A 19,265-nucleotide genomic window follows, 5' to 3' on the forward strand; every position below is an offset into this window, starting at 1 on the left:
CACTGCAATTTAGAGAAACCTCACAGGAGAAAGATGCACAGTTTGAAATGGGCTCCATATGTAACTGCCAAGCAGATCTCATATCTTCACCTTCTAAGAAAACAGTTCTATCTCCAGTTATTCCTCTTGACTTACTATTCCACAGGATAACTTAAAATAAAGAAGAGAAATAAAGGTACAGTTTTGTGGTTAAGATTGTGAGTGTAGGAGATGTACTGTGTCCTTTGAAAAATAAATAATAATTACCTTTGTTTCTACTATCAAATTTTGGTTCACATTTTAGCCTTTTAGTCACATTAAATTTCACATACTTTATTTTTAAAAAAGATTAACATGAAAGAGAAAGACCCAGAGCATCACTGGCATATGTGGTGCTGGGTTGTAAACTTGGAACTTCATTCTTGCAAGTCTAGTGTTCTACCTGCTGTGAAACTCCTGCGCCAATATATAATTAAATTATTAAATTAAGAATCTTGCTCTCCATTTCATATGTATTATACTAACTGATATAAATGGCAGTAATGACTTCACATTATTAAAATACTACTTGACTTCTCTGATAGCAAAGGAAATATTAAAATAATATCCTACAAATTTCAGTCCTAATCACTTTCTGGAATCCTTTAAATGCCCAAAAAGATCTATTACTCAATCTCAAAACTGTAAAACTTTTAATTTTGTATTATTTGTGGGGCCACATAAGCTTCTCTACATAGCATTTACAAAAACATTACTATGTAAAAGTATAACAGTATTTCTTCACTCATTTCCTTAGCACATAAGTGAGAAACACAAGAAAGGAAAGTTACCTAACAGACACAATTACCTATGACTTCACTTTTGTTCCAGACTCAACTTCCTGTCACCAGTTTAACAATTTTGCAAGACAGAAGTCTGAGAGAAGTTGAAGGAAGTGAAATTTCTCTGGTCATGTGGTTAGGCACTAAGAAAAATTCTGATTAGCATCAAGGAAGCTACCACAAAACCCAGCATGCTTAACACTATGGCAATCTGCCATAAACTCATTGTTTCAGTATTTTCCCAGGTGTCATCTTTTCCCTCTGACCTTATGCTTCTGCTAAGCCACTAAGACTCTGTATAGACTTGAGAAATCCCATGTGTATATTAAGAACAATGCAGTAGGGAGTTGGGTGGTAGCACAGTGGGTTAAACGCACTTGGTGCAAAGCACAAGAACCAGCATAAAGATCCTGGTTCGAGCCCCTGGCTCCCCACCTGAAGCAGGTCTGCAGGTGTCTATCTTTTTTATCTTTTTTTTTTTTTTTTTTTTTTTTTTTTTTACCAGAGCACTGTTCATCTCTGGTTTATGGTGATTGAACCTGGGGCTTTGGAGCCTCAGGCATGAGAGTCACTTTGCATAACCATTATGCTATCTACCCTCTGCCCTGGTGTCTATCTTTCTCTCCCCCTCTCTGTCTTCCCCTCCTCTCTTCATTTCTCTCTTTCCTATCTAACAATGACATAAATAACAACACTAATAATCATAACAACAATAAAAAACAAGGTCAACAAAAGGGAAAATAAATAAATAAAAGTATAAAAAAAAAGAAAATGTAAATAGTCATGGTACAATTGCTTAAGTCAAGAATGACTATTATAGAAAGAATGGCAGGAACTATAAGCCCTGCCTAAGAAATAGGATAACTAGTGGATGAAGGAAGGTCAAAAATTTCTGAGGAAAATTACATAGGAATATAAGTATACTGTCATTGCTTATGGCTCCATTCTTTGTTCTGATAAAATTCAGTTTTATTGTGGTTCCTTTAACCATACTTCAATTTACAGGCACACTTTTATTAAAAACAAAACTAGTCTGAGGACACTAATGGGGAATGAAGGAAAAATAAGACAGGGTTGGGGGCACTGTGACCTGAGGTGGAGAGAAATGTCATTTTAATATAGGGTAAGATGTTTTGGAACATATTTGGGAGAGATATGATATGATATTATAATCCTGCAACAACTGCCTTGTAAAACATTTTCCTAATAAAAATGAAAACAACTATAGAAATTCAGCATTTTAATATTTTTTAGCCTTCTGTTCTTCTGTTTGGGAAGAAGAGAAATTTCTTAGCAATCTATCCCTTCACCCTTAAACTTATGTCTGTATACAACTTCTTCCAGATCAAGCTAAAAACGCTAGGACCACTATACCAATCCTAGTCTGAGACATTAGAAAGAAAAATTACACCAGTGTCAAGGATTATATCACTTGTTTTATATTTTCTTGTTCCAAGGTGGTCTCAGGGAAGAATAAACACCTACTATTCACTACAGATGCCATTCTATGAATGTCATATGCTTATTAACCTCTCTACATCTTTCTCTGCTTTCAATATTCACTTCAATAATCTTTTAATCTCATTTTCCCTCAGGACCTTGGTAAATGCTGAAGTCTATCAACCACTCTCTCATCTTCATAGATCAAATGAAATCCCAACCCTAGTCTTCACAAAAGAAATACATAGATGCACCCCTCCATAACTATATGAGTTATACCAAATTTCCCTGTGGAAATATGTACAGCTCTATACCTCAACTGTATTATATGCAATTATGACCTACTTTCAAGTTTCTGTTATTTCAGCATTACTGTGTGTGTGTGTGTGCGTGTGTGTGTAAGAAAGAGAGAAAGAGAGAGACAGAGAGAAAGAGAGAGAGAGAGAAACACCCCCAGAGCATCTCCGAGTACTTTTTTGTGGCACCAAGGCTCGAATCCAAGTCATGCACATAGCAAGGCATGCTTCTCACCAGGTGAACTTTGTTCCATCAACACTCTCTCACTCTCTCTCTTTCTCTCACCCTCTGGTAAGTAAGAAAGGATGCTCGTCTGTTCTATATACTGTCACACACTTGTAATTTTTTTTTCCTCTTGTCCTTTTTCTTTTCCTAGCCATTTTAATGAAAGATTAGAAAAAAGGCATAAAAGGTGGAGGGAATGGGAGAAAGAAGAAGAAAAAGAAGAAAGAAATTGTGTTTATTTTAAGCATCTTGTTAAAAAAATATTGCATGGGTTTGGATGAAGATTCTGGAGCTTCATCTGATGCAGCTTTGACCACCTGCAAGTGCTGGAAAAAAAATAAAAGAGGGACTTGGCTTTGCTATTGATGCTACAAAACAGTCACAGGATCTTCATGTACTGCTACAACAAAATTATCCACTTAAGTATTTTCCCTTTCTCCTTCCATTTAGTGAAAAGATTTTATTGTAGCTTATTCTGTATCACAATCTTGTTATTTTTCCCCTCTGACATCAAGCTGTAAGATTGTCTTAGAGCCAGGCACAGCCAGGGACAGCAGAAATGAGAAGAATGTGCAGGCACCAAGAAAGTGGTTTCCTAGCAACAGTAACTATTTCAAAGGTTTCATAACTCTAGTGTAGTTTGAATTTCCATAGAAGTGTAAGGGAATAGTAAATAGTACATGCCATTATGTTCTTAATGCACATGAATTTTAATCAAGAAATGGTGGATAAAAGAAAGAATCTATATTTGTTTTATTATATCCCATCTTATTAGGTATTATTCATACTAGCATCAAAGATCTTTGTTTGTCCCTGACAGCAATGTGAAAATTTAGATGGTTTGATTTATTTTTTAAAATGTCACTCTTTCTTTTTGTTTTCTCTTTTGTCTCTTGTGTCAGAAGCATTTATTAAGACAATTCAAGAGAAAAGTGCTGCAGAAAAAAGAAACATTTTTTCAAGACTAACATTTTATGAATTTTAAGATATTAAAATGTGACCTATAGAATCCAGAGCAAACTGTTACTCAAATAATCAATTAAAAAAAAAACATGAAATACAACTGACTTGATAGTACAGTGATCATTTCTGCTTTCTCTTCTCACTTTAATTTTAAAACTGAACCCACTAAGAGTAATTATACTTTAAAGATAAATTAAACCCCATATATTTATCACATTTTAAAAATGTCCCCAGTTACAGTATTTCATTGATATTGTCCTTCTTAAACTGTGAATTCCTCCTCTATGTAAAATTACCTCTTCAGATGACTGAAAAAGTAAACATGAGTAAAACCTTTCATGTTCATACTGGGATAATCATTAAGTACTGGATATTTTATTATAGATTAAAATGCATTATAATATGAATATATGCCACTAGTTTCTCTGTAAATTGAGACATTTCTTATATACTGTAAGAAAGAAAACCCATATGACTTACTTAGAATCATTGTGAACAAAATATTTTTAACTGAAACTAAAGCAGTAGAGATCAAACTATGCTTAGGATACCATATAGGATTATCAGGTAGGCTAATAATTATGAATTATTGCTCAATGTGCCTATCATAGTTCTTGCTATATTTTATGAAATGTTCATTCATGGAAGTATGTAGGAAGATTTGTATGTTCTCCTGGACTGTGATTAATGGTAGAAGAATGTGGTCACAGATGATAGGAGATAGAACTAATCACTAATGTACACTTAAGAGGTCAACAACAGGGGACCAGGCAGTAGTGCACATGGCACAAAGCTTAAGGACCAGTTTGAGCCCTGGCTCCCCAGCTGCAGGGGATTGCTTCACAACTGGTGAAACTGGTCTTCAGATGTCTTTCTCTCTCTCTCTCTCTGTCTTCTCCTCTTCTGTCCTGTACAACAACAAGACAACAATCGCAACAAAAACAATAACAACAACCATAAACAAACAACAATGGCAATAAAAGGGGAAAAAAATGGTCTCCAGGAGCAGTGGATTTATAGTGCAGACACTGAGCCCCAGCAATAACCCTGGAGGTAAAACAAACAAATAATAATAAGAGGCCAAAAACAGGGATTGGGCTGTGTCTCCTCTCTCCCTCTCTGTCTCTATGAGAAAAAAAAAAAAAAAAAAAAAAAAAGCCCCTGGAGGGGTGGAGTTGTAAGGCAAATACCAAACTCCAGAGATAAACCTAATGTCAAAAAAGAAAAAAAAAAAAAAAAAACTCTGTGGAGCCAGTGAGGCCTCCTTATACCTCCTTATAATATTCCTTACTGGAATCTGAAAAACCCTTTTAACACTTTAGGTTTTTGAACAACAACAACTTGTGATGAATTCTGAGATTTATACTTTAACTGAAATCTGCTGTGTTTATGTGAGAATATTATAGGATAGGATATTTTTAACAGTCAAGGTAAAAATATTAAATACGCAATTTTTCCATCTGTGTTGGAATGAAAGTTCTAACATTGCAAAAATTTATTCACTTTGAACAATCATTGACAATGTGATTATAACAAAGCCAATACCCATATCTTTGTTCCCAATTAATACAGAGAACATATATTTATAGACATCTATGTTAGCAAGAATATACATTATATGGTTTGATATAATTACTCCTAAATCTTGTTTTTGACAGTCACTAGTCTAACTGCCAATTATGGAAAAATTCTAATAGAATTCATTTTTTGTGTGTCAAAATTTTTGTTTTATGTAAGTTGCAAAATTTTGATAAGGTATCAAAATTTCTGTCACGTTAAAACCTGGATATTTTGACCACGATCTAAGGATATCTAGAAAGCTTATCTATGAAGAAAAAAATCCCTATTTAGAGATTAGACACCTTTTCCCTTTTAATATCTAAAGTAATGATATTTTCTAAAATTGCATCCAAATAAATCATGCATCCAGCTAAAAACCTGCAACTGATTATCCTTAGTCCTTAATAAACAGCCATTATGTTTCTATCCCCTTAGAAAAACCTAGTTATACACAAACATAATAGAGATAATGCTGATATATAAACCTATAAGACAGCTACATTTGGTGACTATAGTCATAAAATATCAATTTCTTTTTAACTTTAGTTCACTTTGGCCTATAAAGGACTGACACTTGGGAAATTTTTTAATGTTGGCTTGTAGGCTGAAGTTTATGATGAGGTAATATTATGTTTCAGCAACTATAAATTCATTTTTTGTATTGTTTTTGCTTTAAACTTTAGTTTGATAGAACAGGGGGAAATTGAGAGAGAGGAGACAGAGACAGAGACAGAGAGACCAAGACCCACAGCATTGCTTCACCACTTGTGAACTTGTGAAGCTTCCCCACCACAAGTAGGGTCCAGGGGCTTAAACTTGGGTCCTTGTGCATGAGAACATATGCACTTAACCAGGTACACCATCACACGGCTCCCTAAGTTAATCTTTTAAAAACAGTGTAACATGTCTGCTCTTTGAAATGTGAAGTCACCTTTCTTCTTTCATTATAACGTTCTTAGAATACACATGGAGCTTTATTGCTGACATCCACATCTTACTAACGTAGCTCAGAAATACTATTCTCTGCATCTTATAAACTAGAAAAGAACCTTCACACATCACAATAAAACCTATGTAATGTGTACTCAAATATACACATCTTTTTGCTATATGCACATTATAATAAAATTCTGAAGCAAGCTAGATAATGCAAAATGACAGCGTAGACCATTTTCTCAAAATAACTAGCATGGCACTGTGACATTGTGTGTTTTTAGATGCCATCATCCCCAGAATAAGTGCTAAAATGACTCACAAATCTTGTAAATACTGTATCATTGCTTGCAAGCACTCTGAATAAATTTAGCACTGGTTGGAGAACATTATTTTTATCCCTAAACAACTCAAGTCTGAAATCTATCACTGTTTTGGATGAGTTTCTTGCAGGTTATTGTCTTAACTCTTGAACTGTTTTTTTTTTTTCTTTTGCCTCCAGGGTTATTGCTGAGGCTCTGTGCTGATACTAGGAATCCATGGCTCCTGGAGGCTATTTTCCCCTTTTTGTTGCCCTTGTTGTTATTGTTGTCATTGCTGTTGTTGTTGGACAGGACAGAGAAAAATCAAGAGAGCAAGGGAAGACAAATGGGGAGAGAAAGAGAGACAACTTCAGACCTGCTTCACCTCTTGTGAAGCAACCCTCCCCCCCAGGCACGTGGGGAGCTGGGGGCTTGAACCAGGAACCTTATGCTGGTCCATGCGTTTTGTACCATGTGCACTTAGCCTGCTGCACTACCACCCAGCACCCTTGAACAAGCTTGCACACATTGCTGACAAAATATAGCTCAACCGTGATCTGAGAAAATATTGCAATTATTAGTTTACAGTTTGGGGAAACAATTATGACTTACCATGTTCCACAATATAAACACTATATTTTTTTAGCATAAACATGTATTTTAAAATTATTAAATTTAAATGCAATTTAGTACAGAGATAAAAATATTTTCACTAATCTTCAATTTTTTAATCTAAAATGAATTTAGTTATACATAAGGAATGGGGATTATCCTGTGTGCAGAAACTAGAGTTAGGGGAGGGATTTAAAAATACCATTCTAGGGTTAGTGCTAGCTCACCCATAGCATACACACGTTATCATGTGCAAGAAATCTGGTCCAAGGCCCTGGTCCCCACCTCTAAGGGAGAAGCTTTACAAGTTGTGAAGCAGTGCTATAGGTGCCTATCACTATCTCCCTTTGTCACTCACTCCCCACTGGAACAGAGAATTAGGCAGGCACAGAATCCCAGAAATAATGCTGGTGGCAAAAACAAACATCAAAAAAAAAAAAAAAACCCACAAAACATAGTATTACACTGTGAACTGTAACTTTTGAAACAAAAAAGTGACCCTACTCTATTATCTACCAGTTTTTTCTAATAAACTATCCCTGTGAGTTTATCAGAGCCTCTCTTGAATGTATGCTCTCTGATTCTTGGTATTTCTAACTGTATTTTCCCCATATAGTTCCATCTAGTTTTTAAAAATCTTTATTTACTTATTTATTAGATAGAGATAGCCAGAAATTGACAGCGAATGGAGTGACAGAGTGGGAGGAGACAGAAAGACACCTGCAGCACTGCTTCACCATTTGCAAAGCTTTCCACCTACAGTTGGGGACCAGGGCTCAAACCTGGATCCTTTCACATTGTAGCATGCATGCTCAACCAGGTGCATCACCACCCAGCCCTAGTTCTATCTATTTTAATCTGTCATTTTTAGAGTCCAAAGCTTCCTCTTAAACTTTGTTTTACAGCTAATATTCAGGGTTGGCAAAATAACTTGCTTTGTTACTGCTCTCAGGCTTGAGGGAAGCTTCAGTTCTGTGGGTGCCATTTCCTCTGACGCTCTTATCTTTATTTCTTTCTATTTGAAAAAGAAATATCAGCCTGCAAAGGTGAAACCCCAGCGACAACCCCCTCCAAAATTAATTAATTAAAAAATAAAGCTAGTATTCAACTTGGACTCTTTAACAACTGTCTTTTGAGAATAGCTTTACTCTAAGCATGAAGATATTAAAATAAAAGGTATTTGTTAAGAAAAAAAACAAAACTCATACGTATCTTCCCTTTCACAAAGTTGGTATTTCTCACCTCTCTCCGAAGAATGCAGTGGACCATGACTATCACAAAGCCTTGCAATGAATCAAACACAGCAAAAAGTATTTGAAACAATATGGAACGTTTGTCTGTCATGGCCAGAACTGCAGACATCCATGTCAGAGCAAGAAGAGGCAACACTACGCAGGAACTCCAAAGAGATGCCCTATTAAGAGAGAAAGCAATTAACTAGAGACATGTCCTTCTGAAGCCAAAAACCAAGCCCCCTTTTAACAAAGCACTATTATATATGGCACCAAGACTGTTAACTTGGAAACCAGAAAAGATAGTTTGTCATAGTTCTACTTATTTTTATGGAGAATTCTACAACAGTTACAAAGGCTATTTTTTATAAAGCACATAATATGCTTTTATAAAGATTACGTGTGCTTTTAATTCTAATATTAGCAAACATTTACTTTTCATCATAGCATTTTCTCACATGCACTGTAAAATTTGTAACAAGAAGATGTAAATGATTGGGACTAACATGGCATTACTGGCGGTGGTGGCTGACAAAGCTGTTGTTGAAACTACTCCACACTTGGCACATTTGAGCGTCAAACCGCTATGAGGCTCACTCATCTGACTGCAAACAAACAGAACACCCACAAAAAGAACAAAATATTGAATTGTCACCAAAAAAGTAGCTGCTGCAAGTTAGCTTTTCAATACGATTTCATGCAGAAAAAGTATATTTATCAAAGATAAATGCTTTAGGTCATTTTAAAGATACATTTATACTATGCATTATTTTATAACATTTATCTTTTAACAACATGGGCCTAACATATTCCCATCATTAACACCATAAATGGTCCCTGGGTCTACATATCAACATTGCCCAATACAAGTTAAACATAAGCATGTGCTTGTGTAGACATACAGTAATGACCCTTTATTCAGACCCTTATAATCAAACATGTGAGAACTCCTAGCTTTAAAGATTTTCATTGTCATTTGTGAAGTTAGTAATATCAATAAAAGTCTTGTTAAATGTAAATATGTATCTTAAAGTCTAATTTAGAATGTTACATATTTTAGGTCTTAATGGATGATACTTTTCTCTCACCAAACTCATAGTTCATGTTGCAATACGTTATATTTTGAGATGATCTGAATATAGGGGCTGATGAAATTTGATGAAATACCAGCTGATAATAAAAAGTAATAGTTATCTGCTTCAATAGAACACATTTAACATAACATTAAGTTCAAAATTTCATTTTTGAAAATTTTTGTCATAGATTCCATGCCAATATTTAAATAGTCTAGATGATTTGTAGGCAATTGACATGCAACTAATTCATATTAAATCTACTACCTCACAAAAGCAAAGTTGACTATATAAAATAATTAAACACACATTTTACTTTAGAAAAGTCCCTAGGACTGACAAGGTAGCACAGTTGAAAAGTGCTTATCATGCACAGCACCCAGGTCCCAGCCCAGCCCCCACCAGATTAAAGGAAGCTTTGATACTGCAGTGTTTTTATTTTTTTTTTTCTGTTTCTGTTTTTCTTTTTTCTTTCTTTCTTTCTTTTTTTTTTTTTTGCCTCCAACAGAAGAGTGTCTGCACTACGAATCCACTGCTCCTGGAAGCCATTTTTTCCCATTTTGTTGCTTTTGTTGTTGTTGTTGCCATTGCTGTTGGATAGGATAGAGAGAAATAGACACAGCAGGGAAAAACAGAGAGAGGGAGAGAAGAATAGACAGCTGCAGACCTGCTTCACAATGACTCCCCTGCAGGTGTGTGTGTATGGAGGTGGGGGGGCTCAAATCAGGATCCTTACACCAGTCCTTAACCCATTGCACTACTGCCTGTCCCCCAGCCCCCTTCTGTTTCTCTATCTCCATCTTTGTCTTACTATCTGAAAAAACTTGGAAATTGGTCTGAAGCAGTGGAACTTACATTCCTTGTGTGTAATAATAAAAGTGGCAGAACAGAGAAAAATCATAGGATGCTCGTAACTCAGAATGTTTAATTACTTTTAAAGAAGTATACTCATCTGTTAACAGCACTTGAGTAATACAGTAAATCTGGTAGTCATTAAATTAAGTAAGAGGATTGATCAGAAGACATCATAAGAAAGAGCAAAGCTTTCAGAGTTAGATGTGGGACCTAGGGAACATGACACTAAATCACTTATTTTACAGATTCAATGGAAGATATATATACTAGCCACATGTGCAAAAAATCTTTCAGAATGATATTTAACAATCTATCCAGTCTGTTTCCAACACATCAATGGACATGCTTATAATATTTGTAACTACTCCTCAAAAGTAGTCAGTATTCTCCAGAGGGCTCTATATGGGCAGGAAATGGATGAATCCCAAAGACTAATTTAATAGAACCTAGCATCTATATAATTTTAAAGCTCCCTAGAGTAGTCTGATGCGCAAGCTTTGATATAAACTGGTCAATATATTATTTACAAAAGATTTATTCATTCCTATATAAATGTTTATCAAGTATAAAATATATTCGGGGTGATTTATACTAACTATATAAAGAAAATGGAGAAGAGAAATTGAACATATGGGAGGAGTAAGCACCAGTGCCCACTGTGTCTTCAATTATTTTACATCCCATAAGTTTAATTTTAAAAGGCATGACTTAGTCACTTATTGCTTCCTTTATCACAAAAGATAATCCATTTGGTATTTCTGCTTCAAATATGATGTCAATTTAAGAACATTTTGCCTCAGGCTCTGTCTGCAATAAGATTAAAAAGCCAAAGATTACTACTAGATAATTTCAGCAAACAATGTAAACAAAACAGTAATTTCATTGAAGTAAGGGATTTTCTAAAAATAGCTGTTAAATCAACATCTGAAATGCTATTTCTCTTTACATTCTATTTATTTCCTTTTGAAAGGAAGACAGAGAAAAAAACCTAGAATATTGTTCAAGCACATATATGCCAGGGATTGAATTTATAACCTCATATTTAACAAGTCCTTCACTCTTCTGTTGTATCACTTCCAGAGCTGGACATTTCTCTTAAGATTTATTTAAGACAAGGCCTACACCGATTCTGATAATATAGTGCTTAGTTAGAGCTAAGCACTATATTATCAGACTGGATACCTTTGGAATTCTATTATTAGCTGTGAAGTGAATAGAAGAATGGTAGATGACCCAGAGAGATGTAACATTCTATCCTGGTTTCCATGATTACTGTAGTAGTTGTGAAATGAGTTGTTGCAATAATAAATGTTTCTTTGTTATAGAGAAATTATGAATTTATAAGAAAAGTGCTAATAATAAAAAAGTTTGAATTTCTAATTAATTAGGTGTTACCGATATTCACTAGCTAGGAGAACAGAGTAGGAACAAAAGTCATTTTACTACTATCTTTGCAAGGTATTCTGTCTACAGTCACAGGATATTGGGAGTCTATGTGAATAAGTTCCTTCCTAATTTCTTTAACATTTTTGTTTGATTGATCTACTAAAATTGTAAAAATCTACCATGAAAACAAAATATACATCTTTTTTTTAGTATAATCTCATGAGGTTTGTAGACAATTCTAGTAGTCTCCTTAATTTCAAGTAGGTGAGGTTACTAGACAATTTAAATAGCAAAAAAAAGTTCTGCTGCAAAAAACAGGGGGAATAAAATGTTCTGCTTAAAATGTTCTCAAAATGCAAAAAGCTACTTAATCTTACTTTAATTTTTCTAATTTTTTTACATAAAATGTGTTGATTTTTATAGTACTCTCTTGGTAAATATATTTTTATGTGGAAAAATTAACATATCTTTGATATAAAATTGTCAATATATTGTTTACTAAACATTTATTCATCTGTAAATATTTATCAAATAGAAAGTATGTTTTGGGCAATGTATACTAACTATAAAAATAAAATGGAACAAAGATAGAAAATATAGGAGGAGAACTATATAGGAACTATTTTTTATTCTAAATAAAGAACAGCTTTTCAAAAGAAACACTTGATGTATATTTTCAAGCAACTTGAAATAGTCAATATCTACAAGTAGAGAATGTGATTGTTACATTAATCAACTTGCCTCCTATTTAGTGTAATTCAATTATTCTTTACTATGAAACAATACAAAATTATGAAAGAGGATGTCAGAGGACCTAGTGGTGGTTGTATTGTTATGTGGAAAACTGAGAAATGTTATACATGTACAAACTATTGTGTTTACTGTTGACTGTAAAACATTAACCCCCAATAAAGAAATTTTTTAAAATTATTAAAGAAATAAGACCATTATTGAGTAGGTTCTGAATAGAGGTACAGTTTAAAACAAACAAGAAATCTATATACATCTTACAGGCAAATATAAAGGAAAATTCAAATGCATAAATATTTCATTCAAAGTTCTGAGAAACTTATATGAGAGGTGACACAACATTTCCCAGATGAGTTTACAATGAGTAAATAGAAGTTACAAAAATAAAAAAGAACCTCTTTCTAATAATAATCAGAATATCATAAAGAATTACAATATATGTGAAGAATAATGTTTGACAAAAGATAGTTCCAAGATCAAAGAAAATGCAAGATATTTGCCCTATTAAGATTTGTTTGTCTTCATTCAGTTGTATCTGTATTGACATTATATTCAATCCATCTTTTCCTCTAAGGAGTTTCCTCAAACTATAGGTTCTATAAAAACTCCCCTTGAAGAACAAGTATTTTATTTCTAACTATAACATTACATTTTCATATTTTATAAAGAGGCAGGACACACACATACAAACACATACAACCACTCAAATTTTCTTAATGCTCTATTTCACTATTTTTAGATTTTGTTACATTAATAAGAATAGAAACTTCTGAATAACAGGTTCTTCTACTAGATACACTGGTATGTCAAGAACGAATTCAAGCCACAGTCAAATGCAGTCAGTGATGATCTATGATTGGAGGATGGATTCATTGGTAAAGAACCTTCAAAATCCACCAGTTGCAGCTTACCCAGCTCTGTGTTTGAGTTTTTTATCTAGGATGCCATCTCTGGAAACAAGTTTATTAAATACCAAAATGCCAATCACCATGTTGACCTGTCAAATAGAAACAAAGGTTGACCTTTCAATCATATTGAAGGGAATCAGGTCCATGTTCCTCCAGAAAACTCTAGCCTATCAGTGCAGAACTACTAGAAAATGAATGCTCACAATAGTAGCTGTATGAAACAGTTCCTAAATATTGTGTAGTGCATAAAACAATAGAGAATAAATAGTGTGTCAAAGTTTTCAACTACATTAAGTATATTTAATTCCCATGCTTCACAGTTAGTACTAAAGCTGTTAACATTCCACTATATAACTGTATAACTTTCTTTACTTTTTTTCCTCTGGGCTTTGGTGCTGGATTACAAACCCACTGCTCCTAAAGGCCATTTATTTCCTTTCCATTTTATTTGATTAGCCAGAAAGAAATAGAGAGAGGATGGATAGAGAAAGATAGATACCTGCAGACCTGCTTCAGCACTCATGAAGCACTCTCCCTTGCAGGTAGGAAGCAGGGGCTCTAGCCCTAGTCCTTGAGCATAGTAATGTGTGTGCTCTATGAGGTGTACCACCACTGAACCCTTCCCATTAACTTTTAAAAGGTGCCACACTATACCTAAGTGACATTTGTCTGTGTCATCTCTAAGTGAAATCAACTGACTAAACTAGTTTAATTCTACTCCTCAGAATTGAAATATTTTGAATCTTACAGTAGTAAGTAGTAAATAATATTCAAAATACCATAAAGACTCAATATATGTAACAAGAATAGTGTGAAGAACAGGCTAGGATAGGTTCTAGCAGCCAAAGGAAATGAAAATGTATTACTTATATCAAGAAGAAAAGAATGCCCAATTTTTTCATGTTGTATAACTGTTTCTCCTGTGAGGTGGGGAGCATTCAGAAGATCCATGATTTTCTAGGCAAAAAATAAGGCCAACTCAATTCACCAGGATCCTTTAAAAGATGAACACTAACACCAGTTCTTGCAACTTGTGCTATTGAGAACATCTCAACATTTGCTAAGATTCTCTTACTCTCATTTAAGGGCTTTTTGCATGGTACAGCTGAAATGAAATCAAACACACTCTTCTTTCTCAAGCATGACTGTAAAATGTTGTAGAAGTGGCTATGGCCTATTTGTAGCAGCTTATGTATCATAATACAATGCCCACAGATCTCTAACCTACCAGCACTTTTTGATAAAGGAATCCAGTTCAACACCGAAACTAAGATACTCAAGGAAAAACTGTTTTCTATTTTTAAAGGGAAAGGATGGATAATTAAGTAAAATATCCTACTGCCAATATAACACTTTGCTCCTCCAAAAACAGAAACACAAAATCTGTTTAGTTACTGGTATAAGGACAACCCAAAGGACCTGTGTTAGGTAGGAAATTAGGAACTGTCATTCTTCAAAACTTCACGGTAAGGTACCAATTTATAAAGAGTAATATTATCTTCATACTTCTTATTATATAAATGGAAAGGATCTTCCATGGACACTATTAATATAACAATTTAAGTATGAGTGAACTCATCCCTTTTTCAAAGACCATGGTTCAGTGTTTCAATTATAGATATTCTCTTCTTTTTCCCTTCATTTTAGTGATACATAAACAATAATCCAATAGTTTAAGGAGATAATTTCATTGATTGAGTAAAACTTCAATATAACAGGTAAAAAGTCATCTATAATTCTATTTCCTAATATTTATAACTAAATTTATTTTGCTTGTGAATTATGGAAATTTTCTACTTGTCATTCTAGTTTACAGAAGAGGAAATAAACTTTAGAGGAAGAAAAAGACACAGAATTATTAAGAAATATATTGCCAGACTCTAATTTACTGAATAAATTGCTTTAGAAATCAAAGTCTAATTTTCCTATTAGAAATCTAATTGCACATTAGTATGGATCTTTGTATATAATTCACACCATTTCTTTCTTCTGTTTCATGTTTCAAAGATCTATTGGCCATAATAGATCTGTGAATCAGTAAATTCAGAGAGAAAGAATGGTAAGTTTTTAAGGAAATACTCATTTCCCCATCAACAAAGACACAAAGGAATAATTTTGTGATTTTTAAACAGAAAAAAATTAATCTTTATGCATAACATAAGACAACTAACTGCTCTAAATTGTGGTGATTTTTACCACTAGAGAACACTGAAAAATCTGGAGACATTTTTCATTGTTACAGCAAGGAGATAGTATTGTTATCTAATAGGAAAAGGGCAAGGATGCTGTTGAACATCATAAAGTTCACAGTAAAGTCCACAACAAAGAGAGCTATTCTAAGTGTCTGTAGCCTTTAGGTGAGAAAGTCTGATATCCAGACATATATCTTCTCATTGATACCTGATTACAGCAGTTAAGACTCACCTACTTCCTATTCCATTTCCCTCAATCACTCTAAGGCTAAGCTTGTTGGATAAAATAAGGACTACAAAAGCTGGATAAAGGCAAGAGACCTGTATACTTGATTCATGGCTCTTTTGGTCACTTCCAGGCCACCCAAACATCAGGGTCCTTGGCCAGAGAATCCAGGGACTCCCACAAAGATATGATGGGTCTGGGCCTCTGACAGATCCCTCTCTCCACCATTACTGGTCATCTCAATCAGGAACAGCATCATAGACCCTCTTGTGAGCCTCTACTCAATGTGGAACAACAATGATAGGGACTTCCCCACTCTCTGAAGGAAGGCTGGGTCAAAATATTCTGCCACACAAGGAAGATCGATCCTGAAATGAGTGCAGTCTAGAAAGCTCCTAGCTATTACCATGGAATGCGAGCTCAGAAATACAGGGATGTAGGGGTTACACGGGCTCCTATGCTGAATATGGGCCCTAGGTCAGATAGATGGGGTTAAAAGTTAATGATATTTGTATACTTTTCCCATATTTGGGAACTACTCTCTGCTCTGATCCAACTTTCTAGTCTAATTTCCAGTTCTAACACTATCTTCCTAGATAAGACGCTTAGTCCACCTGGATGTTAGCTGTTGGGCTCAGGCAAAAATTAGTAAAGTCATGGGCCCCTTAGAATATACCTAAAATAGACATCCTAGCTTTTTCCAAAATGGATACCCCAAATCTCATTTGCTAAAATCTTACCTTTAGGCTCCTGGTTATTACACAATTTGTTCTGTTTGTTTTATATCTTAATCCTTTTCAGCCTCCAAATTGCTGATGCTACCATGACACCAACCTGACTTCCCTGGGCAGGCAACCTCACCAATGTGTCCTGAAACCCCACCTCTCCAGAGCCCTGATCCACTAGGGAAAGGCAGACACAGGCTGGGGGTATAGATCGACCTACCAATGCCCATGTTAAGTGGAGAAGTAATTACTGAAGCCAGACCTTCCACCTTCTGCACCCCACAATGATCCTGGGTCCATAATCCCAGAGGGATAAAGAATAGGAAAGCTTCTAATGGAAGGAATGGTACACAGAACTGTGGTAGTGGAAACTATGTATAATTGTACCCCTCTTACCCTACAGGCTTGCTGATTATTATTAAATCAATAACAAGAGAGAGAGAGAGATTGATAAATGTATTACCTACATAGAAGAGAAAAAAGATGAAATGAAAATAAGCAATACAATTCTATATTAAATAGAAAAAGCTTCTTGAAACTCAAACCTCTTCATAAATATGAAACCACTGTAAAAGGAAGTCCACACTCCCACATTTAATATTATTCATCTTCTAAATAAGAAGAGTAATAAAACATCAAATGGAAGTTGACATTAAAATTTAAGTAATGAATTAAAACAGTTCAGTGTAATAGATACAAAAGTGTCACTCTAATTGGAACCAAGTAGTCTTTTAGTTCTTAAGAAAAATAAGTTGATTTTGATGTTTACCAGGACAACAGCAGCTGCAGGTCCCACAAAAGCATACAGTAGTCCTCCTTCCAGAGAGAGCCAGCAGCTGAAAATAACATTAGATAAAAACTAACAAAAATTAGTGATAAGTGTCAAACCATTAAAGTGTGATACAAATAATTTAAATTAGGCACTTAACCTTAAATTGGTGACACATTTCAAAGATTCATTCTTAAAAATTACATGTAAGTTGGGACAAAAAGCTCAAATTAGAGCATTAGTCAGATATACCACTCCTGCAAAAGAAACTTATTAAAAGGCCTTACTTCTAGTCAGTTAAAAACATTTTAGACAAATTACTCTTGCTGTGAGATTTGCATATTGACTTTCACTACAAAGGTGACTACTTTTCAAGTTTTGAAAAATGCTGCTTTTCCATTATGAAATTTTCCAAATAATTTCAAGCAAGGAAAGTGCATTTTTTAGAGTCTTGGATTTGTTATTTATCCATTCTTCCTTAAGGGTATGGAGATACTGGAAGAAAATGGTTTAAAAGACATCATTACAGGGGATAAATATTATACACTTTGCATGCTTCTCATTATTTTACTTTCCCTAGACTACTAAGAAAATTCACTAAAGATAACCTTCTTAGTGAAAATGAGTGCTGTTTCTTTTTCTTTCAGTGGCTAAATTCACTAAGACATTGACAAAGATATGGTAAACCATTTTAGTTAAAAGATTTTTTTGCCTCCTAGCACAGGTACAAAAAGAGGACATGGGGTTTAGCAGGAGGCTTGGCAATCTGATCCTGCATATTCTAGGAAGGCCAATGAGGGACTGTTTATCAATGATTATGCAGAATTGTGCCTAGCATTTTGTGTACTATTTTCTTCTCAGAATCTCCACTGTATTCAAACTAACAATTAACACTAACTTTTATATGTTTGGTTTAATAATAAACTGCTCTCTGTTGGTGGTTGTGGTGGTGAGTGCACGGCTTATGCAGTTGTTAAATATCAGTATTGTACACTTACTAGATAACATGTAAGGGGGCCGGGTGGTGGCACACCTGGTTGAGCACACGTTACCATGTGCAAACGCAGGTTTGAGCCTCCGTTCCCCACTTGCAGGGGGAAAGCTCTGCGAGTAGTGAAGCAATGCTGCAGGTGTCTCTCTGTCTCTCTTCCTCTCTATCATTCCTTTTCCTCTTGATTTCTGGTTGTCTCTATCTAATGAATAAAGATAATTTTAAAAAAGATAACAATTACTTTCTGCAAATTACAACGTATCTATTAATGAGGCACACAAATGTTTATATATTCATATATACAATATGTATGTGCAGTAATAATAAGTAATAATAATAAATAAGTAAACAAGTAATAATAAATAAGTGTGCACTTATTTATTATTACTTGCAACAGACAAATTTCTACTTTCTGACTTTGGGATTGACAATATACTCTCTGCTTTCATAAAACCTAGAGAAACAAACTGGTATCACTGAGGTGCACTAGCTTTCTACTGTATTTTTTAGTATGATAATCTTCAAAAGAATATATATATATGTCATTAAACTGTATTTAGTTTTGATTATAAACTCCTTGAGAGCTGTATCAATCATAACCCTATCTCTTTCCAGATTTTTCATTGAATTTACACTACAAAAGTAGAAATCTGCTTACAATAGTATGCAATAGTGATATAGAAAGAACTATTTAACAATATATGTTGTCTGTGAAGTGCTCCATTTGTTAAAGATTTTTTTAAAATTATCTTTATTTTTATTTATTGGATACAGATAGCCAGAAATCAAGAGGGAAGAGGTGAGAGATGGTCAGACAGGCAGAGAGACACCTGCAAAATTGCTTCAACACTTGCAAAGCTTTCCCCATGTAGGTGGGGACTGGGGACTTGAACCTGGGTCCTTGTGCATTTTAACATGTGCACTCAACCAGGCGCACCACCACCTGAACCTGAAGTGCTCCTTTCCTATAATAAAAATCGATAAGTAAAACCTGTTCTGATGACATAAGTTCTTTCAAATTTTTGT

The 19,265-nt window shown here is 34.5% G+C and overlaps 1 protein-coding gene across 1 annotated transcript in view; it reads right to left on the reverse strand.

The window, feature by feature from the left end:
* ADGRB3 (adhesion G protein-coupled receptor B3) overlaps positions 1 to 19,265 on the reverse strand; it is a 923,209-nt gene that overhangs the window by 37,768 nt on the left and 866,176 nt on the right. The window contains exons 21-24 of the mRNA XM_060189990.1: positions 17,249 to 17,315; positions 13,340 to 13,425; positions 8,871 to 8,969; positions 8,375 to 8,546 (exon numbers count right to left, since the gene is read on the reverse strand). Coding sequence (XP_060045973.1) covers positions 8,375 to 8,546; positions 8,871 to 8,969; positions 13,340 to 13,425; positions 17,249 to 17,315 — 424 coding nt within the window. The remainder of the gene's footprint in view (positions 1 to 8,374; positions 8,547 to 8,870; positions 8,970 to 13,339; positions 13,426 to 17,248; positions 17,316 to 19,265) is intronic.

Source organism: Erinaceus europaeus, chromosome 4 (genome assembly GCF_950295315.1).
Source record: "Erinaceus europaeus chromosome 4, mEriEur2.1, whole genome shotgun sequence".
NCBI lineage: Eukaryota > Metazoa > Chordata > Mammalia > Eulipotyphla > Erinaceidae > Erinaceus > Erinaceus europaeus.